Source organism: Podarcis melisellensis, assembly GCF_964234715.1.
Source record: "Podarcis melisellensis genome assembly, chromosome: 5".
Taxonomy (NCBI): domain Eukaryota; kingdom Metazoa; phylum Chordata; class Lepidosauria; order Squamata; family Lacertidae; genus Podarcis; species Podarcis melisellensis.
In genome coordinates this window covers 98,029,797-98,056,629 of record NC_138537.1, presented here as the reverse complement: position 1 = coordinate 98,056,629, position 26,833 = coordinate 98,029,797, and the positions used below count along the sequence as shown (strand labels likewise).

The following is a 26,833-nucleotide window of genomic DNA, read 5'->3' as shown; positions in this document are numbered from 1 at the left end:
CTTCAACGAAGACGGAATGGGCCTGTTCTGGAAGAAGATGGCTGAGTGCCCTTACATTGCGAAAGCAGAGAAGGCAGCCCTGGATTTAAAGTTGCGAAGGATCAGGTGACTGCGCTGCTCTGTGGCAATGCGGTTGGGCACCTGATCAAGCCAGGCATGCTGTACAGGCCCATAATCCACTGAGCCCTCAAAGGCAAGAACAAGAACCTGCTGCCTGTTTACAGACAGTCCAGCAAGAAGTCCTGGGTGATTGCTGAAAGCTTTCTGGACTGGGTCCACAACACTTCAGCCGGGAGGTGAAATGTTACCTGCTGGAGAAGCGGCTGGAGTTCAAAGTGCTCCTGGTGGTGGATAATGCTCCTAGTCACCCACAAGGACTGTAATTTCCACACAAAGATGTCACAGTTGCTCCCCTCCCCATACGTCTTCACTCCTCCAGCAAGGGTAGCACTGTGCTCTAAAGCACCAAGCCTCTTGGGCTTGCTGATCGGAAGGTCAGCAGTATGAATCTGCATGACGGGGTGAGCTCCCGTTGCTCTGTCCCAGCTCCTGCCAACCTAGCAGTTCGAAAGCACACCAGTGCAAGTAGATAAATAGGTGCCGCTGCAGCAGGAAGGTAAACAGTGTTTCCATGTACTCTGGCTTCTGTCAAGAGTGTCCTGTTGTGCCAGAAGTTGTTTTGTCATGCTGGCCACATGACCTGTCTGTGGACAAACGCCGGCTCCCTCGGCCTGAAAGCAAGATGAGTGCTGTACCCCATAGTTGCCTTTGACTGGACTTAACCATCCAGGGGTCCTTTACCCCCCCTTTTTAAAACTCATCCAGCCTTTGGATCAAGGGGCAATTCACTGCTTCAAGGCTCATTACACCAGACTCACCTTTGCCATGCAGATCAATGCCATGGATGCTAAGCCACATCTCAGCCTTCTGGCATTCTGGAAACATGCTGGCCTGATTGCAGGTTGGATTGGGCCCTGCTTCCTTCAGAACAGTAGATTTTCCTACAGGATTACATTTCTTTAGAGCCAGTCACAACAATTATCCTTCTGTACTTTGATCATCAGAACCTCATTTGCGTAAACAGGGTATACAGTTCAGTGTGGACAGTAAGTGAGGTTGACAATTGAGTAAGAGGCTATGTATTGCGCTTCCTCACTCCAAACAGATTTTCTATAAATGTACTACAAATTTTTATTTTCACCTTCTTGAGGCAGTATTCATGGAACCAGCCTTCTTTGATCCAATCTCACAACTTCAAAAAAGCCAGTCCATTGTTTAATAGCTGTGCAATATGGATATTTAACAAGCTGGGTCCTGATTATTCCCTGCTGAGGTTTCTTTTTAGCTTGTTTTTCTTCTTCAAGTTGCCAAACCACCATTACTACTAGCAGAGACCTCTGAGATAGAGTGCCTTTTGCTTTTTGAAAGTGCGTAAGCAGTAGCAAAGCTATTCGGCTGGAGACGCATATTGGCTCTGCTTTGTATAGTTTTAGATTTATGAACAGGACTCAGCCATGTAGAATACTGGAAATCACAAACAAGCAGCTGCTTTTCCAGCACATTGAAGTGTGTTTGCATGTGACTGGCATACATATTTCAAACTCCAGTTTGCCTGTGGCATCCTGCCGTGAAAATGAAAGTTGTGTTGCCACTGAAAGGCGCTGCTTCAAAAATGGGTGTATTGTGAGGACTGTTATGCAGTATATGAGAAGCAGGGAGCTGCTTCCCAGCATTTATAGAATGTTTTTGATTGGCTCTTCTTTTATGACATTATGTTTTCAACTACAATGCCCAAAGCAAGCTTAAGAGATCCTTATTACTCATTGTTCCAAGAAGAGCCAGAGAACGTGTTCTGCTGACTGATTCCCAAAATGGAGATTTTCTCTCTTTTAAAAGGAGGATATTCTTTTTAATTAAATTTGCCAGAAATATAACATGGCAGATGTAGCTTTTGTTTGAGGATTTTTTCCACCTCTCATATCATAATCTTTGTTGTTTCTGCCAACACCCCTTTATCAGGCTCTCCATAGGGTATGAAGTCAAAAAGAAAGAAGTTCATTAAAGAGGAAAACCAAACTGTTTCTCCTGGCAGGAGAATCTAATTAAGAAAGATGTTCCGCTATGTTTGATCAATGCATTTTTTCATGGGACCTTTCAAGTCAGCCACTGTGGTGGCCTCAGGACTCTCATGTTCCAGTAGGTTTGCCAGCAGTCAGGGTTTGACCCAAAGTTTCAGTCTTTTTGAAAAGGTTTCCCAGTGGTATCATCAGGAGCACGTCTAGGTCCACAGATTGCAGGCCTCCCTGATCTCCCCCACAAAAAGATCCCTTACCCCCCATGCCCATCATGAGTCACCACACACCTACCTGCTTTCCTTTCTCTTAAAGTTACTTGACAGGGAGGTCTCCACTAGTAGAAAATGCATACAAAACCCCCACCACAACAGATTAAAAAGAATGGCAAAAACACCAGTTGGCGCTCATGTGTGGAAGCAATCTATGGTAGGACATTATGAGCCACGGTTGGCATTGTTTGTTTTGTGCCTAGAACACTGTTCAGGAATGTTATGGAGGTTTCGCCATGAAACCTTCCTGTTGTTGCTGCTGTCATTGCCACTGCCACCAGGGAAGTTTGAATGGAAAAGCGAAGGAAGTGACTGTGTAGACATGGTGGGGTGGAATGGCCTGTTGTATGCCTGGGCCAAGTCCAGCATTCAGAGATGGGTTTGGGTTCCACTTATAATGTACTCAGCTCAGGGGTCCAGAATTGGAAAGGACACATCTGAATCACCCCCGTTTTGAACTTCAACCACCAATACTAGTTTCTTTTTGTTTGTTCATTGGTTTTTATGTTGGAGACTACTAAAAATGCAAATGCTCTTCCTATAGTCATTCAACCCAAGAACTCTGCTGCTTTTTCATAAATTTCCATAATGACCTAAAATATAGTGTTAAAAGTAACTGCCTCATAAGTTTATTTATTTATCTGTTTAGGCTATAGAACTAAGATTCCTTACATGCATATCATTAGAAAAACACTCTTCTCCTTTGACTTTTCTTTGGCTTTGTGTAGAATAAACATCGTAAACCATGATGTTAAGTAGAGCAGACCATGTACACATTTTTGTTTCTTGGTTTCATGGATTTGTGGATCAAGTTGTGCAATAAGCATTTGAGTCTAGTTCTCAATGGGCTATATTAGTTCAGACTACATGTGTGTGCTCACACGATGGAATGCTCACCCACACAAATACAATTGCCGGCAGGTAAAAAGCTCATCAACGAGAAGGTCTCCAGCTTACCTTCTCTCTGGCATGCTGTGTTTAAAATCTTCAAAAGCAGTCGCAGCTTTCCACTGTGCGAATCCTCACCTCCAGTCTGAAATGGTGTGCAGCCCAGACACAGGTTTACCACACAGAATCACTAATGCCCATTTATGTTGAAAGACATCAATGCTTGAGTTAAGTCTTTATGAATAAAGGTCCCAGATACAGATTAATTGTGACTTTTTCTAAGCACCTCTATTCTGGCTAAACAGTCTTTGAGTCTGTGCTCCTTTCTCTTTGTATGTTCTCCAACATTTCAGAGATGTAAACAGGGACATTTTTGCATACCAGTTGCATCACCCCTGCTCTCTCATTAAAAATTGCTGTCTGAACGCTGACCTCTCCACTCCGTACGCATTTCACATTGTACATTGTGTTTTTTCATTTGTAATTAAAATGTCTACCCCGCACAAGTTTATGAGGGAAGGTGAGTTAAACTGAGTGTTTCGAATGCTTAATTCCAACATGGATCTGACAGTACACTAGAGAATTGTTTCATCTCAAACATACACAGCAGCATTTGCTGAATCCATAGGCTGTGCCCTGACAAAATGGTTCCCGCAGAATTTGATTCGCTCATCATATCCATAGCATTTAAACACATCATGCATTTTTAAAGGTTCCTCATTAGCAGATCTTACTTGTAAGTCAGTTTACAGTACATGATTTGGGATCAATTATAAACAGCTCTAATGTTACTTTCGTGAGTCACTGTTCAAGAGCTTATCTACCCTGAAAGGCAGCATAAATATAAATCCCCCCCTTTTTTACTAAATATATTGAAAGAAATAAACAAAGGAATAGAGCTATCACTCTAAAACTGAAATGTGATGGCAGTAGCATTAACATGTAGTGTCTTGTCTACCTAACATGGTTGTTATGAGGATAATATGGGGATGGATACCATGTATTTCTCCCCCCCACACACACCTACTCTGGGAGAGTACGATAGGAAGTGCATGAAATAATATGAAAACAAGAAGTCTCTAAGCATCAGAGTAACAATATTTGTCTACTTAGAAATGTGCAACTTACATGATTTCAGATTTCTGTAGTGGGCCCCCCTAAATGTACAGTACAGTGGACGCTTGGGTTGCGAACGTGATCTGTGTGGGAGGCACATTCGCAACCCGCAGTGTTCGCAACCCACAGCGCCATGTCTGTGCACGCGCGGGTTGTGATTTGGCACTTCTGCGCATGCGCAAAGTGCAATCACCAAAACCCGGAAGTAACCAGTTCTGGTACTTCTGGGTTTTGGTGCATCCGTAACAAAACAAAACAAAACAAAACAACGCAACCTGAAGGTATGATTGTAGACTGGGATTTTTTTAAGGGAAAATATTCAAACAAACACTTTTTTTTTTTTTTCAAAACCTGGGCTCAAGGCTGTGGTCAAAAGAAGTCTAAAGGGAAGGGGCTGAAGACCTGCAAGAGAGAATTCAAAAAGATCGCATGCTCTAAGCAGCAGAAATCATTGCCAAAGAACTTTTAACTTCTAAAAGCCCGTTATCCTGGAGCGCACACTGGAGTTATCCTGGAGTGCTCTATCCCATGCACACTTATTTGGGAGTAAGCCCCACAAAACTTAGTACGACTAGGAGGTAAATGTGAAAGGGCAGGCCTTGCGGGGCGCGCAATCCTGGGGAAGTTCTCTCGCGCAAGCCTCCTTCCACCGAGCAGGAGCTGCACCGGAGCGCCAAGGCTCGGCTCCCGCGGATTTCCAGGGGGCATGCGCAGCCGCGGCTTTTGTTTGGCTGGCTTCCGTCGGGGCGCCTCGGCCCGGCTCCCGCGGGGGCTGCCTCTCAGGCGACGGGCTCCTTTCCCTAGAGTCCCGCCGGCCCCCCGATGTGTGCTGCTCAGTGGCGGAGGCAGGGTCTGGATCGATAAACAATTAAGGCACGGGCGAGCCGAGTCAAGTGATCCCAAGATGCCCCCTCGCTTCAGAACGTGTGTGCGAGAGAGAGACTGATGCCCTGAATTAAGCCCAGGTCCGCCGACCCCGACGGGGCTCCCCGACAGACGGGCCACCCCAAATGGGCCGCGCTGCCCCGCTCTGCTCTGCGGAAAAGGCAAGGCGGAGTTGGCCGCAGCAGCCCCGACGGGGAGGAAACAGCCGCCTGCAGCGCCGGGGGTCGCCGACAAGCAGGCGGGCTCCGGCAGCAGAAGCCCCGCGGAGCCGAAGGCAGCGCCGCCGCCGCCCAGCTCGGGCTGCTGGGCGGGGAGGGCGGCGTGGTTCGCGGGCGGGCGGGCGGGCGGGGGCGGGGAGAGCCGCTTTCCAAGGCGGGAAGCCTGAGCGCGTGTCTTCTTTTCCCCTGCAGAAGCTGGCCGTGCGGAGCTGCTCGGCCGCGGTGCTGGTGGGCAGCGCAGCAGGGAACGGCGGCGCCAGCGGCAGCAGCAGCACCAAACAGCCGGCGCTGCCGGCGCTCCTCCAAGCGCCCGCCGGCGGAGGAGGAGGAGGAGGCGGCGGCGGCCCCAGCTCCGGCCCCCCGAGCGTGGCGCTCTCCGTGCTGCCGTCCAAGGGTCCCGTGGCCATGGTGACCGCGCACCTGAACGGCGGCCTGGGCTGCGGCGCCGAGCAGAGCGCGCCCATCAACCTGCAGACCAAAGGGGGCTGCAGCGCCCGCCAGAGCCAGGTGAGCGGGGGGAAGGGGGGCGGCGGGAGGGGGGTGCCGGGCAGGGGATGCAAGGGGAGTCCGAAAAGCTCCAGATAGACGCACACCTGTGTCTACTTCGGAAACCCACCTTGCTCGATAGTCCTGGAACTGTGAAACTTTGCTCACGGGCTGGAAGATCGTTGCCATCAGTCGCTAATCGATTTATGATGATTCAAGCAATAAAAATAACTCAGGTGTGGAAGTAAGGAGGTAGAGATGCGGGAGTAATTGGCGGGGTGGCCGCTCAGGTCCGCATTTGAGTACTGGGTCTCTGAGCATACTCTGAACATGGCCATGCAGTCTAGTGAATCGCTGGCCAGTCGACCCAGTTTGGTCAAACTCTGAGTCTTGAGCTTTCCAGAGTCTTGGGCAAGACACCCTTTCAGTCCAGCTGCCTGTATGTGAGGTCTTGCTTCTTTCCAGCTGCAAAATGAAGCCCAACCTTTCCTTTGGTGAAGTGAAGCTGCGCCTCTTTGATGGTGGATGTGTGTTTCACTGGATGCAAGATTCAGTGACAGCGAGCACATGCAGAGTGCCTTTTGTCTCAGACCTTACAGACACGGGGCTATGTCAAGGGTGAAGGGAACAGAGGAGGAAGAGGCTGGAGCAATGAGGGAGCAGGAAGATTATGGTAAGAAGGAACCTTCAGGCGGACAGTGATGACAATGGGGTTTGGATGCTCTAAAGATCAGCAGGGAACAAAAGGTGGGGGCTACACAAAGGGATGTCTGGAAACAGAAGAGCCTGCTTACAGAAAGAAGTAATGTGTAGTCAGTGACGTGGGTTTTCCAGAAAATTGTCCTATGGATAATTTGTATTGAAACATTTTCTGATGCCCTGGAGAGTGATCTAGTTTAGCATGTTTATTTAACTTGCAGTTTAGTAAAGAAAGATGTGAGACTTACCAGGCTTGCCAATCATTTATTTGCACTGGCACCAATTCATTCCTACTAATGAACTTAAGAAATTGACACTCCCCCCACCCCAATGTATTGATTATAGAGACCTTTCTAATAATGCTGCTGATCAGAGTTGGGGCTTCTGCTGATTTTATTCATTTTGCTATGTTGTTTTTAATATTTGCTTTATTATAGAGAAGCAATTGATACATTTAAAAATATTGATTTAATTGATTTAAATGTCAGTTTCTGATGGGTTTTCTATCTCTCAGAGGGGAGAAAAATGTTCAGTGTAATTAGTGCTGTGTGTAGTGCTGCTTTTGAATAGTCACAGACAACCAGAGGAATGTGATACTGGGTGCAAAGGCCAGATTCCTGAGAATCTAACCTTTTTTGTAACCAAAACAGCAACAGAAGTTTCTCGTTCATTGTGTGCAAGGTTCAAAGTGCACCGGCAAAGCCTGGCAAAATCTCACAAAGTGGTTGAATAAGATTTCCGGCGGTGGTGGTGTGGTCTTCTGTGCCTTGCATACTTTCTATATCTCCTCATAACTTGGATAGGCAGTATAAATTATGCAGAATTAAACATGCAAGTAATTGATATGCATAATGTATACAGTTAAGAGAATTCAGATAATCTTGGCGCAGAATTTGGTTCGTCTTTTGGTTCAAGTTGTGTTTTAAAGCACAGAGTACGTGCCAACCAGGTTGGAATAAACTTCTGTTCTCTCTGACAATTTCTTTCTTTTGTTCCTGTCTGTTCATAAGACTGAAAAAAAGAGTATAGTTCAGATCATGTTCTGCAAGGCTCCCAGAACCATTTGGGAAAATAACTTTAGGAATATGAAAATCCATTTTGACATCTGGCTAGCTATAGACGTTTTGCAGTACACATGTTTACATCAGTGGGCTCTTTTTAAACAAGTAATGCAAGCCAATACTTTTGGCTAGGCATTTGCCTAAAGCCTGCTTTCTAGATTCCTTATTCTGGAAAGTCTTGTTGCAGCATAGTGAAATTACAGTTGTATTATCTCAGACAGGGAGTAGTTAACTCAAAAACCTGTGAAATATGCATTGCTATAAGTATAAAAAGTAAAGGACTCCTGACCGTTAAGTCCAGTCGCGAACGACTCTGGCCAAGGGAGCAACGTTTGTATGCAGACAGTTTTTCCAGGTCATGTACTGTATAAGCTTAGATGACCAAAATGCAGCACAAAGTGTCTTAATTTGTATCATCACCATCAGTTCTTATTTGTATCATCTCAGTCAGAAGAGGCTTGCAGGTTTTAGAGCAGACATAGGCAAACTCCGGCCCTCCAGATATTTGGGACTACACTTCCCATCATCCCTGGCCTTGTCCTGTTAGCTAGGGATGATGGGAATTGTAGTCCCAAACATCTGGAGGGCTGAAGTTTGCCTATGCCTGTTTTAGGGTGACTGCTGTGACAAGCTGGCCAAAAGCAAAAACAAACAAGCAAACATAAAACCTGAGACAAGATGGGTGGTTGACTATGAGTGATTGACTCCTCAGTTCAAGAAGTGGTCAGATCGCTTATTTAGGATGGCACCACCCTCCATCCTAAATGAGCAAGTGCATAGTTTGGGGTGCTCCTGGATCCAACAATGTTCTTGTAGGTGCAAGTGACCATCATGGCAAGGAGACCTTATGCCAACTTCAGTTTGTGTACCAGTTAGGGCTGTTCCTGGGCAAAGAGAGACTGGCCAGTGATTCACGCACTGGTAACCCAAAGTTTGGACCCTGCAGCAGGAGCATAGTGTGGTGACATTACTATTGTCAAAGAAGAGTACTGCCTGGCTGTGTGCTTAAGCCAGGTTCAGTGTGGTCCTTTTGACTGTCAGGGCTTGGTTGGATGCATAGGCCTAGTGGGAGGAACCAGCTGGGGAACCTCTAAGGGCAAGAAGGCTCAGAGCCAGGGGGTTGGTGGTGGGACAGTGATGGGTGGTCAGAAGGAGAAGGTGTTGGAAGCTGGAGAGGTAACAGGGTTTAGTGAGCAGGGAGAATCTGTGTCAGAGAGAAGTCTAGGATCAGAATCATAAGCTGAAGTAGGAAAGGAGGGAGGCCAAGAGGCGGAGTCAAGCTGGTGAGAGGCATGGGTGTCTCCTCAGGGAAATAACTTTTAAAATTTCGCTACACCTTTTAAAATATCGTCTGACTCTGTTTTATGGTGCTTCTTGAGACCGCTTTGTTGTTCTGCTGTTTTAATTTTAAACTGCAGTTTTATGATATTGTTTTACTCTCTTAATTGCTTTTTATTTGATTCAAAAGCCACCCTGAGGTTTTAGTTGTTGTTTTTTAACTGAGCTAGAAATTCAGTACATAAATAAATCTGCTTGTGGCATTGAATAAGTAATGAAAAAGAAGAAGAAAGGTTTTATTTGCGTTGTGGCATTCTCAGGGCTGCAGCCACACCCACGCAGTTTGCAGTGCTGATTTACACCATGCCATTCATTATCAATCCTTGAAATTTCAGATTTGCCTAAAGGAGGGGTTTTTTTTGTTTTTTGTTTTTTTGCGTGTGTGTGGAAGCAGCACAACCCTGATATTGCCTTAAGCCACAGCATGGAAATGTTGGCTGTGTTGGCAGCTCAGCTGTTATATCAAGTTATTTAGATTTTCGTTTTGATGAATAAACAGAGGCATGAAGTACATATGCAAGCTACACTCCATAATAAGATTCTAGAAATGTTGCAGTAAGAACCGCTTCTCTGAGCAAAGGATGCTGGTGCAAGCCCAGTAGGCAAAATATATAGTGTGCCCATGGAATGGTGAGATAAGCATCCTTCATCCCAAGAGCCACATTCCATCATGGAGAACCTGGGGTGGCAGAGGGGGGGGGGACGTGCCGGTGGTGAGCAGGGTCAGAGGCAAAAGCTGATGGGGCAATGAATGTGACTCTTACCTTAGGTACAGTAGGATACCTTTTGGCCAATGTAAAAGCCAGATAGTTCTGCACACACAGCTCTCCATTCAGGCAAGCAAGAGGACACATTCTAGCCTGGCAAAAGCTCTCAAGGAGGACACGGAAAAGGGCTAACGGGGGCTGTGGCCCCAGGGAAGTGCATGACTTAGCGGGGTGAACTTCCTCACTCCTGGTGGGTAGTTTAGATTTCTATAGAATTATTTGTTTTGTTTAATTTCTGTCCCACCCTTCCTCCCTGAACAGTGCCTAGGGTGGCTAACAGCATCATTAAGAACATATCTAAAAACCAATAAAGTAGCAGTATAAAATTCTAAAGGGCTTGAATCTTCCAATCTCTTTCCAAAGGCCTAGACCAGGGGTGGGCAACCTAAGGCCCAGGGGCTGGATGCGGCCCAATCGCCTTCTCAATCAGGCCTGCGGACAGTCCGGGAATCAGCGTGTTTTTACATGAGTAAAATGTGTCATTTTATTTAAAATTCATCTCTAGGTTATTTGTGGGGCATAGGAACTCGTTCATTCCCCCCCCCCAATATAGTCCGGCCCCCCACAAGGTCTGAGGGATGGTGGACCGGCCCACGGCTGGAAAAGGTTGCTGACCCCTGGCCGAGACATTGTTAGTCTCACACCAAGTACAATGCACAGTACTTGCATTAAACCCTCATTTGGTGGGTAATATCCCAAATCCTACACTTATTTTTAGCAATTTATTTGGGGCAGCTGTATAAATTAGTAGGTAAATATGGGGAAAGCAAAATTTCACTTGCTACACAGGTATCTTGCTAAAAGAAGTGTTGAGTTTTGGATATTACCCCACCAAACCAGAGGTAGAAGTAGGCATAGGAGCAAACAGCAGATGTTACTCTTCACCATTGTTTAGTGGTCTGTGTTCCAGCCATGCAAAACTCAGAGATGTCCTGTGTATACTGTGTGTGTGCGTACGTGTCCGTGTGCGTGCACATCAAGGCAATTAAGAGTTATCACAATTAAAGAACATATTCCAGCTTTGCAGCAGCACTAGGAGGCACAGCAGGGCTAAAGATTTATGTATCCTTGGGCTAGATATAGAGGCCTGGGCGGCCATATTTGGCACTATGTGCCTGTGGTTCTCCACCTGGGAATTTGCAGAAACCAAAAAAGGTTGTGATTTTTCACTGAGTAGTTTTAATTAGTGAGTTTGGATCCATTGTGTCAAAAGTCAGACAAAGTCACGTTTTGTTCCATTGTCTTGATTCAAAATGGCATCCAATCACCAACAATGACCATTTCCCCCCCTCAGGAACCCTTGTGTGGAGTTTGGTAATAACATCTTTAGCCAACAGAGAACAGATGGACAGACAGAGAAACCACTTTCCTAAATACATAGTAGATAATAATTTAATCAGTTGAAAAAATAAAATTGCAACCTGGTTGGTGCCTGCTTTCCCGGGGAACTTCTGAGAAGACATAGGATTGTTCCTTAAAATACGTTTTGGTTTGTTGCACAGACTGGCGCACAATCCGTAGCACAAGATCTTACAAAATCAGCACAGGCTTACTGAAAGCAGTTTCCAGACACTAGATTTTATCACTGTCCACAGTTGTTCTAATTTTTCAGAAATCATTTCATATACATCCAGACCCTCCAAGTGCCCCTATTTTCCAGGGATAGTCCTGGATTTTCAGAAGCTGTCCCAGTTATTGATTATATCCCGGAATGTCCTTCTTTTCCTTAGAGCATCCCTATTTTCATCAGAGAAATGCTGGAGGGTATGTATGTAGAGACTTAAAGCAACAGAGTAACAAATTCTCAATTTGATTCTTTCTGTAGACAGAAAACTACAGGCTACGTGGAACATTTTGGTGTCTGCTTTCCAATATAGAAGTAGTCAACTGAAAATTAAAAGCAACAAAGACTCTGCTCAAGGGGAATTTATCCATTTTGATCTAGTAATTTTTCAATTTGTGTTTGTAGTTGATCATGCTGTAGCAAGGAATAATCTTGATTGTATTCATGGATGTCAAGTTGAATTGGGAGTACCCATTTTCAAGTCTAGTTTTAAATTCCTTGCAAGCTATTTTCTTGTCGTTTGATTGAAATAGACTTCTGAAAGGCCATATGAATGCAACAATGTGAACAACATTCTGGTGCCAAGAAATCAGATTAGATACTTCAGAGTAAATTTGCTCAGGGAAACGTAATTTTGAAAGTGTTTCTCAGGGCATATTGATTAGCTTAAGCCAGTTTTTGAAGACTGATAATGAATCTTCAGCCAAGAGTATTCCTCTTTCTGTTCTCAGAAGAACAAAGAGTGTATGCTTAAAGATCTATAGAATGGTTCTCAATATTTTATATTTAAAAGAATTTGAATAAGAGATCCTAAAATTAGGGCCCCGTTGTGAAATGCTGCAGTGCATTTCCAGCTCCTAATACCAGCAGGGCTGCAGCATTGTTTTGAGTTTACAGGTAATGGGAATTCCAGGAAAGGACACCTTTTTCCCCTCCCCCACTGTGCTAAAGGACTCAGGTTTGGGGCTTGACTGTCCACTGCAATACTTATAGCTTATAAACAGGGTGCTATGATGACAGAGGGAAAGGTGAAACTATTATTTTTCATAGTTGTTTTTTTAATACAATGCCCAGACCTTATTTTCCACCTCCAAATTTATTAGTATAAACAGCTCCCTCTTCACAAGACTTTCCTTTCCCTGCTACCCCAACCCACACCTTCAGCTTCCTGCATCTCAGCTGCTGTTAGTGTTCAATAGGCACTGAAATATCTGTTTACATAGAACCAGCACCTACCACTGTATACCAAATTGTTTTTACCTAAATCTCCATTGATCCCATATTCACTGGGTGCCTTCTCGCTACACCATAGCATAGTTTATGTTTTCAGAATTTAAGCTGTTTGTAGATGGTGTTTCTTTGAGCCGTCCATAGACAAGTATGGTTCAAGATTGCATAATTCAGTAAGGTTGCTTAAGGAATCTGGATTTACTATATTCCTGGAAATGTCTCCTGGATTGGAATGTAATTATTTGGAATCTGCTCCCACCCAATAATTTGGTTTGGGGCTATGGAGCTCTTTGACTCCCCTGTGCACGGGTCTCCATTGAATTGTATGGGGGGCCGCAGCCCCCAAAACTACCAGTGAAGAGGAAACGTAATCCTCCTGCTGAAAACCCTGAAGACTGGAGGGTTTTTTAGTAGGGAGATTGTACCCGTTGCTAGTTTGGGGGCTGCACCCTTTTTAAATCTTCATATGCAATTCACTGAAGACACAAATCTCCATAGCAGGATTGAAAAAGATTGTACCATGAAATCTTGTTGATGTGAGGAGGAATCTTCCCCACTGAAAATCCTCTTTCTCCAAGTGTCCTTTGTTGGGGGGGGGGTTTGCATCTCCTTGCCTCCCCCCCCCATTTACCCCCCTCCATAATGTCCAGGCTGTAAAACAGCCCCTTGCAACCCAGGAGTGTTTGTGTCCCTAATTCTCAGTGCGTGGACCCAGGACAGTTCCCCTCACCTGTGCCAGGATATTCCATTTGGAGATTCTGGAATGCAGAATTCTGTTCGAAATTCAACTAGAGTGGACTTGGCCAGATGTTGGAATCCCAAACCAACAACGGAATGCGAACTGTTGTGCCCATCCCTATAAATTAGTGGTAGACTCCAACATCTAAGTCAGGTAAGACCTTCTCAAAATGGAAGGATATTGCACTATTCTTATGGTCTCTAATGTTGTAACTCTACAATTTTCCAAAAAAATTCCATTGTCCTTGGTTTTAATTAGAGTTTCCAAAGATTACAAAATGTCTTTGGTTTTTATTTATGTATCATTTATTGAGAAGAGTTTATAAACCACAATCAAATAAACCCTAAAGAAGATACATGGAATTAAGTTTCCACCTTTTCAGAAGGCCTCAATACTCCTGTTCTGTTTGTTTGAAGGAGATTTTTTACACAAGAGAAGGAATTAACATACTCTTGCTTCGCTACCTTTTGTGCCTGTTACTTGGCTAATTTGCATTCAGGATCATATCATGAAGAATTACCTTTTGGGACAGAAGGATAAAAATGTGCTATTAAAAGATCTGAGGCTGTGTCCATATTTGTTGAGCTGTGGCTTTTAAGTGAGGGGAAGACACCTCTCAATCTAATAGGCAAGGAGACTGGTTGTTGTTGCTGCTGCTACTGTTGAGAGAACATTGATTGCCCTTTTACTCTAGGAATGCAATGACAAACTAAAAAAAAGGTGAGGCATGTGTCAGGACTCAAATGTAACAGTATTTTCTTCATCTTTCTATGAGCATTGTTATATAGCACTGTTATCTGAGCAGCTCACAAGCCTAAAAGAGTGAAATACAATCGGAATGCAATATGTTCTCATTGGCTCTTAAAGGCTAAAAACAATAAATTCCTTACTGGAATCTAAAGTGCCCCTGCGATTTAACATTTCATAGTTTAATTTACATAGCATTTCCAGCAAGCTGAGAGACAAATTGACAGCGAATGTTTAGATTTTATAAGTGAAGAACTGCCGTCCTTCCCTTGTTGCTATCTGTATGAATGTTGAAGCAACCAGCCTTCACTATAGTAAATTACGGTGGCTGTTCTTAAGACTTTGAGACATGTTGACATTTCTCCAGACAGAAATAGAGAAATATTTGGCATTTTTGGTGAAAAATATAAATTAGTTAGCAACATGGAAATAGGGCCTGTGTCCCAAACACTGATAACTAGACTATTTCATTTATATGGCAGAGCTTTTTTGCTCAGGATTATCATTTAACTTCCTATGAACTACCCAATACCTGAATCTCCTATGGGCTGCCCTCTGGCCTTTAACTGCAGGAAAGTTCCAGCCATTGTAAGCAGGCATTCAAATTTCATCAGTGCCCGACTCCAAGAAACTATTTAATATTTATGTAAGGACATTCTTTCTGTAACTGAGAATTCCAACCTGCTGTCTTCACTGACAAAGTGGAGAGGATACCTCTCCTGTGTCTGAAATTACTGGTTGTCATGGTTCTGTGTAAGTACACCGCTAGGTAAGAGTTTCAAAAAAATGAAAATCAAAAATTTAGGTCCTTTGTTGTTAAAATAACCACACTAGGTCGCAAGTCTTTGAATATTAGAATGATGTAATTTTTTGAACAATAGTTAACTGCCAAAGAAATTAATTCTAAATGTGGATTACTACTTGTTGTGTATTGAGTCAAAGGATTTTATATCTGTATTATTATTGTCTGTATTTGCATTAGGGTAAAGTAACTGCCTTTTGGTTCCAGAGGGTACAGCTACTATTGGTTCATTTAAGCTGCTGTATTTGGATCCTCTGTCTTATTGGTTTCCTCCAAAAGGCAGGACTGTGATTGCCTGATATTGTTCCCTCCAAAATGTATCCTTTCTAGCTAGTTCCCTGTCCCTATAAATGTAGCTCTCCCCCCTCAGGTCTCAGTCTTGTTTGCTTTAATAAAGAAGTGTTACTAGAGAACTGTCTCCAGCATATTATGTCAAGAGAGCTGAAATCACAAACCCCATGTCACAATACTACTGTCCTCATGGGACGCGGGTGGCGCTGTGGGTTAAACCACAGAGTCTAGGACTGGCAGAAAGGTAAACGGTGTTTCCGTGTGCTGCTCTGGTTCGCCAGAAGCGGCTCCGTCATGCTGGCCACATGACCCGGAAGCTGTACGCCGGCTCCCTTGGCCAATAAAGTGAGATGAGTGCCGCAACCCCAGAGTCGGCCACGACTGGACCTAATGGTCAGGGGTCCCTTTACCTTTACTGTTCTCACATGACAGAATTGAATCATAAAGGAAACTTCATTCTCCAAATAGTCTATGCCCTACAATTCTTAGCAAGAAGACATTTCCAGTTAGTGATGGACAGGTTCAAAAATAATCGATTTGGAGTATGAACTTTCCAAGCTTGTAATTCAAATATATATTCCAAAGAAAAGTGTCACATCCCAAAATGTATCACTTCAAATTTCAATTGGGAATGTTATATGGTTATATGCTGATTTTGCACCTGTACCATCCAAATTCATCATACTAGACGCTCAAAGCAATGAGTCATTCTGGCGCATGTTCAGATGATGATTAGCTTTTAAGTTTTGACTAAGCTGCCTGGCCCTGGCAAAAATGACCTACAAGAAGCAGGTATGGCAGATAGGAAGAGCAGCAGGCCTATAGGTTAGAGCAGCTTTTCTCAATCGAGTCCAACCCCCTGCCAAGCAGGAAACACCATCAGAGCACTCCTGACATATGGTTGTCAAGCCTCTGCTTAAAGACCTCCAAAGAAGGAGACTCCACCACACTCCTTGGCAGCAAATTCCACTGTCAAACAGCTCTTACTGTCAGGAAGTTCTTCCTAATGTTTAGGTGGAATCTTCTTTCTTGTCGTTTGGATCCATTGCTCCGTGTCCGCTTCTCTGGAGCAGCAGAAAACAACCTTTCTCCCTCCTCTATGTGACATCCTTTTATATATTTGAACATGGCTATCATATCACCCCTTAACCTCCTCTTCTCCAGGCTAAACATGCCCAGCTCCCTTAGCCGTTCCTCATAAGGCATCGTTTCCAGGCCTTTGATCATTTTGGTTGCCCTCCTCTGGACATGTTCCAGTTTGTCAGTGTCCTTCTTGAACTGTGGTGCCCAGAACTGGACACAGTACTCCAGGTGAAGTCTGACCAGAGCAGAATACAGTGGCACTATTACTTCCCTTGATCTAGATGCTATACTCCTACTGATGCAGCCCAGAATTGCATTGGCTTTTTTAGCTGCCGCGTCACACTGTTGGCTCATGTCAAGTTTGTGGTCAACCAAGACTCCTAGATCCTTTTCACATGTACTGCTCTCAAGCCAGGTGTCACCCATCTTGTATTTGTGCCTTTCATTTATTTTGCCCAAGTGCAATACTTTACATTTCTCCCTGTTAAAATTCATCTTGTTTGTTTTGGCCCAGTTCTCTAATCTGTCAAGGTCGTTTGAAAGCACACCAGTACAAGCAGATAAATAGGTACCATTGTGGCAGGAAGGTAAATGATGTTCCGTGTGCTCTAGCACTCATCACAGTCTTCTGTGAACCAGTAGTCATGCTGGCCACATGACCCAGAAAGCTGTCTGTGGACAGACTCCGGCTCCCTTGGCCTGAAAAGCGAAATGAACGCAGCTGATTTTCACTGGACTTAACTGTCATGGGGTCCTTTACCTTCACCTTTACAGAGAAAGAAACAAAACTGTATTCAGTGCAGTCCCTTAAATTTCCATTTGCATGGGTTCAGAACAAAATCAGTTGGCTTTCTTAATTCAAGAGGACAGTGATTTGTGTCGGGAAGTTGCAAATACTTCCATGTTGAAATAGTCTAGTACTTTTTTTTCCTGACAGTGGTTTTAAACCACAGCTCTTGAATTAACAGTTACAGAAGTGTAAGAGTGAAGGTGGAATGGGCGTGTTTTCCCCCATCAAGCATTTTATACTCAAAAACAAAACACATACCTAAAAGGAAACCCCATAAACAGAAAGTTAGGATTCTTCTGCTCAAATCCTCTTCATTGTGTTGGTGCCAATCAAAATAACCCCCATGGAGAGCTTTGATTCACTTCAGAAAATAAAAGAGCCCTCTTTAAAATGGTAATGCACTGCAGCTGTTTCATTGTACTTGGAGGTTGTTTTATGCCTCATGTAAATTGCCAGGCTAGCATTCATGAAAATGTCAATGTTTTTAAAAGTTAGCTCTGTTTACAACTCTGGAGGCAATGACAGGAGGGGAATAAATCAACTATATGAAGACTGATTCTGGATGGCTGGAATCTCTAGTAATGCTAAGATGCACCAGCCTTTTGGTTTGTGGCAAGGTGGGGAATCTCTTGAGCATGATCCAGTCATGCACATACACTTTTAGGCTGCAATCCTATTCGTGATTGTTCAGATGTTAACTCCAGTAAGTTTAGTGGGACTTACTTCCAGATGAATGTGTACAGCATTACAGCCGATTGATTTGGATAAGTTTATTGATCACATTTAAATCTTTCCCACTGAAAATAACTTGTTAGATGAACCCTCCCCCACCTCTTATTAAGAGCAACAGAGAATGACATGTGCTTATCCTTATTATTCTTATTTGAATTTATATACTGACCTATACCTGGAGGTCTCAGGGCGGTTCACATAAAAAGATCACAGTATATAAAAGCAATAACCTAATAATATCCCCCCCAAAGAGCCACATTTTAAAAGGGTATGGGATGTTGATCAGGTCAACCAAAGGCCTGGTTAAAAAGGAACGTTTTTGCCTGGTGCTTAAAGGTGTATAATGATGGTGCCAGGTGAACTTCCCTGGGGAGAGCATTCCATAGACAGGGAGCCACTGCAGAGAAGGCCCCTTCTCGTGTTGCCACCCTCCGGACCTCTCGAGGAGGAGACACACGTAGGAGGGCTTCAGAAGATGATCTCAGGGTCCAGGTAGGTTCATATGGGAAGAGGCAGTCCTTGAGGTATTGCGGTCCTGAGCCATTTAAGGCTTTATAGGTCAAAACCAGCACTTTGAATTGGGCCCAGTGCAGTCAAACCAGGATCGGTGTAATATGCTCAAGACTGTCTTGCTCCGTTGAGCAACCTGCCCACTGAATTCTACACCAGCTGAAGTTTCCGAACTGTCTTCAGAGGCAGCCCTACGTATAACACATTGCAGTAATCTAACCTTGAGGTTACCAGAGCATAGACAACATTAGTTAGGCTATCCCTGTCCAGATAGGGGCGTAGCTGGGCCACCAGTGAAGCTGATGGAAGGCACTCCAGGCCACTGAGGCCACCTAAGCCTTGAGTGACAGCAGAGGATCCAGGAGTACCCCCAAGCTACAAACCTGCTCCTTCATGAGAAGTGTAACCCCATCAAGAGCAGGCAACCTCCCAGCCATCTGGTCTAGGGTGCCTCAGTCTTATCTGGATTGAGCTTCAGTCTGTTGGCTCTCATCCAGTTCATTACTGAGGCAGGACACTGGTCCAGCACTTCCACTGTCTCACCTGCAGATGTAAAGGAGAAATAGAGCTAAGTGTCATCAGCATACTGCTGACAACGTACTCCAAACCTCCAGATAACCCCACCCAGCGGTTTCATGTAGATGTTAAACAATGTGGGGGGATAGGATTGAGGCCTGCGGAACCCCACATTGAAGGTTCCACAGGGCTGAAAAGCATTCCCCAAGTAACACCCTCTGGGAACAACCATCCAAGTAGGGAGAGTCACTCCAGAAGGATACACAATTTTCAGAAATGAAAAGCTTTGGAATTTCCCTGGTTGCCTTAATTTTATTGACGAAGAAGAAGAAGAAGAAGAAGAAGAAGAAGAAGAAGACTGCCCTTCATCTGTAGATCTCGTGGAAAAAGGAAAAAAACAAATCAATGATCCGCCTCCCCTTATCCAGTAGAGGCCACCATATACCTGCTGGAGATGTTGTAAGGCATTTGAATGATTCATAACTGGAATGTTGAACCCTGGGTGCATTTTGGGGGAATTGCAGACATTTCTACTAACCTTATTTTCTAAGATTTATTTTGAAAATAGAGGCATGGTGGAAGAAACACCAATCCTGATTCAGCAGTAGTGTGTTAAATGGCTTTGGTTCTGAAGCTCTACAATGGTGTTGAAAAACATATTTAAGTTAATTGGACAATTGTAGTGGAAAACAGACTTTGGGGCACTTGAGAGCCAAAAGGCACTATCTAAATTATTTTATAAATAAATATAAATTACAATCTTCTGTTTAAATTTCATTTTAACACATTACTAGCCGATAAGGGGGCCAAGCTACATAGTGCATGTTATAATCCTCCATGTTTTACAATACTCTGTGCTTTTAAATTTTACTTATTTGTTTTATTAAATTTACACCCCTCTTGATTGTTAAGAAAAACCTCAATGCAATTTACAAAAGGATAAAAACAATAACTTCGAGAGAGAAAACCACAACCCTGCTTTTAAACATACAAAGGTAAAATACTAAAACAGGTTAAAATTACCTCAGCTTTCTAAGCATCTGGGTAGGCTTGTCTAAAGAAGAATGCTTTAGCAGGCACCAAAAAGAGCACATTACTGCTTGATGTCAATAGGTAGGGAGTTCCAAAGTTTAGTGTGTGCTGACATACTAAATGATCAAGTCCTTAGAAATGTGGAACCGGTATTATGTGGCACCTGTAGTAGCGTCCATTATAAATCAAAAGCAGCCTCATCAGACTATGAAACTGAGCAGGAGGAGTATGGACATGGAAAAGCTTCAGTCTGGGAGTTGCCTTGTACAATTTACGTCACAGAACAAACCACCTGTTCCCATCATGAGAGGGGAAAGTGCATGAGCAAAAGAGCGCTACATAGGCAAGTGTGATGGGGCAGACAAAATGCAGTAGAGCAGTACCTTGGTTTACAAAATTAATCCATTCTGGAAGTCCGTTCTTAAACCAAAGCGTTCTTAAACCAAAGCATTCTTAAACCAAAGCATTCTTAAACCAAAGCGTGCTTTCCCATAGCAGCGGGGGACTCAATTTACAAATGGAACACACTCAGCATGTTCTGCTTCCAAGACAAATTTCACAAACCAAAACACCTACTTCCAGGTTTGCAGCATTCTTAATCCAAGTTGTTAATAAACTAAGCTGTTCTTAAACCAAGGTACCACTGTGCTGAGATGCTGGGTGATAGTTGTTCAGAGATACATTGCCTAATTGAGGCTTGGTAGAGGCATTAAACCAGTAAAAGAGAGAGATCCCAGGGTGTTGGTTGAGAGTTTGGCAATTCTTTCATGGAACCCGATTTAGATTGTCTGGTTATTGACAGCAGCATCTTTGCAGACAAAGAATGGAAGTGTAAAGTTCTGTACAATTCCTTTGTTGAGGAGAATTGTACCTCATTTGAACCACAGGGAAAATTGCATCTCTTCTGTATGCCAAGAATGGTGGTGATAAAAATGCTAACTTAAAGTACCTGAAGAAAAATGTTCAACTGTTTTCAAGGCTTATGGTGAATTGGAATCATGACTGTGGCTATTAACTAAGCAATTCTTTAAAAATGGGAACTGACCTTTTCTTACGGTGCTCTCCACTTTTGGTGAAGAAGTAGCTAGTGTCACTTTCAGCAAGGAAGCACATATGATCAGAATCAACCGATCTATTGAAATTACTGAGATACCATTGTGTACAAGGGAGCAACTCCTACTCATGCTTTGAGTCACACAAGCCATGCAGAGAGTTGCCTTTGACATTTTCCAGCTTCATATCTGCAAAAACATCATGGAAGCATCTTGACAGGTTGATCATAATATTTCCATCCTCGGCTCCCAAAGGGGTTTCCTGCCCATGTTCTTGGATATTGGGAATGCTACTCAAAAGCTCCTGGGGTTCCAGCCCAATCCCAGAGACAGTAATGGCGGTTGTAGGGGCCACCACAGCCCCACTGGGTTGTGTGCTGCTGTCCCACTGGAATACACAAAGCCTTGAGATGAGAGCAGAGCTCCTGAGGGAGGGAGGACCTGAAACAGTGTACTATACTATAAAGTGTACTATACTATACTATACTATACTATACTATACTATACTATACTATACTATACTATACTATACAGCAGTGGTCCTCAAATTTTTTACTCTGGGCCACATTTTCAGAAGAAAAAATTGCTTATGCCACACTGAATTTTGAAAGAAGAGGAAACCACTCCTAGCAGAGCTTGATTTATAACATAGTGCACAACTATTTTATCATATGATCACAGGACATAGAGAAATTATGAAACAATGGAGCAACATATGAGCATGAATCATTCCCAAAATGTAATCACGGTTGTAACTTGGATCCCTGACGCCTTGCGACCCGAACATTTTGGCTCCCAATTGCCACAAACCCAGAAGTGAGTGTTTTGGTTTGTGAATGTTCTTTGGAAACCAAATGTCCGACGCGACTTCCGATTGGCTGCAGGAAACGCCTACAGCCAATCGGAAGCCGCGCCTTGGTTGTCGAATGTTTTCGGAAGTCAAACAAACTTCTGGAATGGATTCCATTCAACAACCAAGGTACGACTGTATAAATGAGCCTCTTACATATGTACGCAAACTCAATGAGAGAAGCAAGCTTGCTTTGGCCAGGTAATCTTATTTATATAGGTCTAATTTGAAACAAACGAGGTCTCATCTCTTCAACACTTTCTCTTTTCTGATCTTTCATATTTGTCAGAGTTGAAAATCCCCATTCACAACAATAAGCCACGGGGAACTGTAAAAGAATAGCTAGCTGTGATGTAATTTGTGATATAATCAGCTAATGCTCCTGAAGAGAGGCGTGGATATTATACTACACTACACTGAAATGTTTAAATGTTTCTTTGATTGCCCTTGAATTTTCTTGCCACACCTTTTGAGAACCACTGCTGTAAAGAATTTCAACCCTCAATAGACTCCAAATTAGTATTGGAACAACATAAATCTTAACATATAAAAAGGGTTTAAGTAGAAAGCAAACTACAGTGGTACCTCTGGATGCAAACGGGATCCATTCGCATCCTGAGCAGAACGCAACCCACGCGTGCGCGGGTCGCGATTCGCTGCACATGCACATGATGTGATTTTGAGCGTCTGCGTGAGCAGCAAAACCTGGAAGTAACCCGTTCCATTACTTCCGGGTCGCTGCGGGACACAACCTGAAAAGATTTAACCTGAAGCTACCTTAACCTGAGGTATGCCTATATACATAAGATTGAATAGTAACATGGAAACTTTCAATCCAAAAATTAGCAAATGATTGTGTTTCTATAAATTTATCAGTTTGAATTTTGCTCAATCACTCAGATTCCATAAGTCTCCATGGGTGGATCAGCCTTACTCCTATGTGAGGAGTTCATGTAAGGAGTTGGGAACTATCACCACCAAATCAAACCTTGCCAAGAAAAGAAAACTTACAGAAACATGTTCCTTTGTAAACTTTTGAAATGAAAATTTCCATGATAATATTTAACTTTATGTCCTGTGAAAATGCATAGTTTGCTTTTTATTTAAATCCCTGTATAAGTTATAATATAAGTAATATAAATTGAAAATCAACACACTAAAAAGTTTTTTGTCTGATGCAGATTGCTGTAGTATGTAGCAGATTTCTTTTAAATCTTTGAAAACGCCTGGGTTAAATTCTTTTCAGAACTGTGTCCTGAACTGGTGATTTCTTTTAAGAGACATTGATATGTTAGTTAAAACTTGAAAATCATATTCACATTTGTGATAAAGAGGAGGGAAATGTGGCTTTCCACATGAAAGGCTGTGTTTTTCATCTGTGAATAAAAATAGTTGCAATGTTTGTGGAAAATAAAGCTTTCAAAACAAAGGGTGATCACTGAGTTCAGTTCCTCAAGTTTTTAAAAGTCAGCTTACATTTAAAGGTTGCATTTAGCACTTGGCATTTATATAAATCAAGCTCAAGGTTGAATTCTGTGTTCATTGTAAAATGAATGTAGAATGAGTTTTTTTAAAAAATAAAAAAACCCCACAACAAAACCAAACACCCTGCAATTACTTCAGTGAATATCCATTCAGGTTAAGAATTTTCATCTTTGCTGTTGCCATAGTAATCTGTTCCCCTGTCACTACCACATTACAATCCATTCTGTTTCCAATATTGAACATGTAGCAGACAAAAACATCTTTAAAATAGCTTTAGGTGTCTTTGCAGCAGGAAGCAGTATTTGCTTGTAGAAATGTATACATACTTTGAGAAAATGATTAGCGGTCACAACATCAGATTTTTACTACAGTTATTCATGAAAGGTAATTTTAACAATCCCATTTTATTTTTACTGTGGGGAAACACCCTCAGAAAAAGCAGATTCATATACCGGTATATATTTTCAGTAACGGGCTGATAATGAAAAAGTTTGGGAACTAACAGCCCCTTAACCGTTTGGCAGGGAACCGTTTTCTTACACCATTTCTGATTATTATTTGCTGCAGTTTGAGGAGCACACGGCTTTTTCCTTGAAATGGATTAGGTTTAAGCAAAAGAGGCACACTAAAATTTATCTACTGTTGCCTTCAGCCATGACTTGAATTTCCATCTTGTAACTGTAGAGAATACATAATCAGTACTAAATTATTGCTTTTTTTTGCACCTGATACTGAGTTTATTCTTGAAGTAACTGGAAATTTTAGGATGAGGAGGGATTTTTTCCATTGTACTCTGATATCTATCTTTTTTATATGTCTGGGTACATTTTTGTATTTGCTTAAATTTTAAGAACATTCATAATTTAAAAACTTGAACTGGGCAGTATTCAGGTGCTCAGTTTTTTAATGTCTATGACAGTGTTTCCCAACCAGTGTTCCGCGGCACACTAGTGTGCCGCGAGACGTTGCCTGGTGTGCCGTGGGAGGAAGGCGGCCGGGGGGGAGGGGGCGCCGCACGCACCCGCGTCAGGAGCCAGCACTTACCTCCCACGGTGCAGGGAAAGACTGGAAGAGCGTCGCAGCAACGCGCACGCGCAGAGCAGCCGTAAAGGGAGGCGTGTGGGTGGAGAAAAGGAGGGAGGGAGAGAGAGAGAGCGGGAAGGGGAGGGGGGAATCCCCCTAGGCGTGAAGGGAGCGCGCGCCAAAGGAGGGAGGGAGAGAGAGAGAGCGGGAAGGGGAGGGGGGAATCCCCCTAGGCGTGAAGGGAGCGCGCGCCGTACGTTCCAAATTTAAAGGAGGGAGGAAGAAAATCCCCATGTGACGGCTTTTGCCTCCAGGACGGCATCTGCCTGCGCCAACTCGCGGCTGAGCCAGGACTTTTCGTACACGTGTGGGCGCTTCGTAGCATGTGCTCGGCTTTGCCTGGAAGCGCTAAGGAAAGCGGCTTGGATCAGACAGCCTGGGCTCTTGCCGCGCGCGGCATTGTGTTGAAGCGTGCTGGTAGTTAGTGGGTTGGGAGAGCCGCAGCACCCCATTTTTTTTTCATACAAACATGGTTAAGAAGCTTTGTGGCGTGTCAGTAGGTTGGCACAAACCATGACGTTTGGGGACATTAATCTAGCTCAGGGTTCTTAATACCCTGAGACGTTGCCTGGTGTCCTCTTTGAATAAGCGGGGCCTGAGCGTTCCACCAATTTAGGCCTCCTGCCCGGATGTGATATGGCTCCACCTTCCTCAAGCTGGTTCTGCTTTTAAATATTTTCCACCCTGTCACCATGAGGACTAGCGACTTCTTTTTGTAAAATATAAACTCGCTGCTCCTTGCTCTCGTGAGACTGTGTGTTTTAATTCGAAAAGGGTGTTCTGTGTACATTTGTGCGAGCTGTGCTGTAAAAAAAAGGGGTCTGTATCCGTTTGTCAGTGGCAATTGGATGGCCGGATACTGCAGTGATGGAAAAGTTTTTGAAAAGAAAAGAACTGGACTCTGAACAAAATTTGGAGCCAGATGAGAGCCCAAGTATGAGTGGGAATGAAAAGAAAGCAAAGATGGTTAGCTCAAGCAAATTCTCCGGCACAAGGCAATATAGCGAAAGCTATATTTCATTTGGATTTACTTTCACCGGAGATCCAAACCAACCAACTCCACTGTGCGTGGTGTGTGGTGAAAAGCTAGCTAACAGTGCTATGGTCCCAAGCAAACTTAAACGCCATCTCCAAACGAAACACCCTTCGCTTCAAAACAAGAATGCGGACTATTTTGTTCGCCTGCGTGAAAACACGGAGAAACAGGCAACTTTCATGAGACAAACCTCAAAGGTAAATGAATAAAGTATTTTATAATTTTTCATATTTCTGTTTACTTACTATTTCATAATAAAGTAATTATAAAATACTTTCTTTGTGTTTATTTGATTCCTATTAAAGAGAGTTACTTTATATATAGTCAATATAGGCACAGAGTTAATTTTTTAAACATTTTCTAATGGTGGTGTGCCTCGATATTTTTTTCATGAAACAAGTGTGCCTTTGCCCAAAAAAGGTTGGGAAACACTGGTCTATGAACAAGTAAGCATGCTGTTGGAAAGAATCATAGAATCAAATGAGTTTTAGTTTACTTTTGCTTTGTTACACAATATAAAACATTTCCTTTATATTCCGTATATTCAGATATTTTGAATTTTTTAAACCTGTAGTTGCTGTCATTTTAGTGTTTTTATCAACTATGGCTGTAATACTGATGCTGAATCAGCTACACTGAACTCGCTGGAACTTGCTTCTAAGAAGACATGCATTGGATCACACTTCGATTTTCGTGCTTTTATGTTTTGTTAGCTGCCCTAGGAGCTGAACTTGTGTTGTGTAAATGTAATAAACAGATAAAAAACAAATTAACCTAGAGTAGCACTCTGCCATTTGTGAAGCGTTTGCTTCTTTCCCCTTTCTTGTTCTTTGAGGGATTTGCACTGACTTGAAGGAGCTGGTGCTGTCTATAGCACCAAAGTCCCTTCCTTCCAATTCCAGTACGCTGTTGACACCTGTTCTGAACCTGTGTCTGCCATCAGTAATGGACTGGATGAAGGGGAACCAATGGAAACTTCAGACAAGGCAAAGGTGCTCTTGGTCAGTTGGAAGGCAGAACAGGGAATGGGGATTCAGCCTGTGCTGGATGGGGGAACTGACTCGCATGCTGAAGACTGACTTGCTCCTGGACCCTAAGCATGGATGCTGAGCTCTCTGCCGGGGCCAGGAGTGCATTTGCACAGGCAAAGCTAGGGTGCTAGCCTTGAGATGTCTGCTTTGGGCACAGTGAAACACGCCTTTGTTTGTTTGTTTAATGTCTATCCCACCCTTCATCATTTATTGTTGTTAGCCGCCCTGAGCCTGGCTTCGGCTGGGGAGGGCGGGATATAAATAAAATTTATTATTATTACATTATTATTATTATTATTATTATTATTATTATTATTATTATTATTAATCTAAGGATCCCAGTGCAGTTTACAATATAAAAACATAAAAATACAGTAACAAACAAAAACAATACCGCCCCCCACCCTAGTTAAAATGGCCTTAGATCAGTGGTTTCCAAACTTTTTTCAAAGAGGGCC

General features: G+C 43.3%; 1 protein-coding gene and 1 long non-coding RNA gene across 12 annotated transcripts in view; one reads left to right on the top strand and one right to left on the bottom strand.

The window, feature by feature from the left end:
• PHF21B (PHD finger protein 21B) overlaps positions 1-26,833 on the top strand; it is a 181,889-nt gene that overhangs the window by 111,977 nt on the left and 43,079 nt on the right. For 7 of the 11 annotated variants that reach the window (XR_014168479.1, XM_081911757.1, XM_081911760.1 and 4 more), the window contains exon 3: positions 5,644-5,958. The exons of 3 other annotated variants lie outside the window; for them this stretch is intronic. Coding sequence is in view for 7 of the 8 variants with exons in the window: in XM_081911757.1 (XP_081767883.1) it covers positions 5,644-5,958 (315 nt within the window). In the remaining variant the exon portion in view is untranslated. Of the gene's footprint in view, positions 1-5,643; positions 5,959-6,589; positions 6,611-26,833 lie in introns of those variants that run through there. One more of the 11 variants, XM_081911763.1, reaches the window with a different exon arrangement.
• On the bottom strand, positions 717-6,238 carry LOC309370305. The gene is made up of 3 exons (XR_014168505.1): positions 6,068-6,238; positions 3,302-3,422; positions 717-1,001 (listed from the first exon to the last, which is right to left on the bottom strand). It is a non-coding gene; the product is annotated as an uncharacterized lncRNA (long non-coding RNA).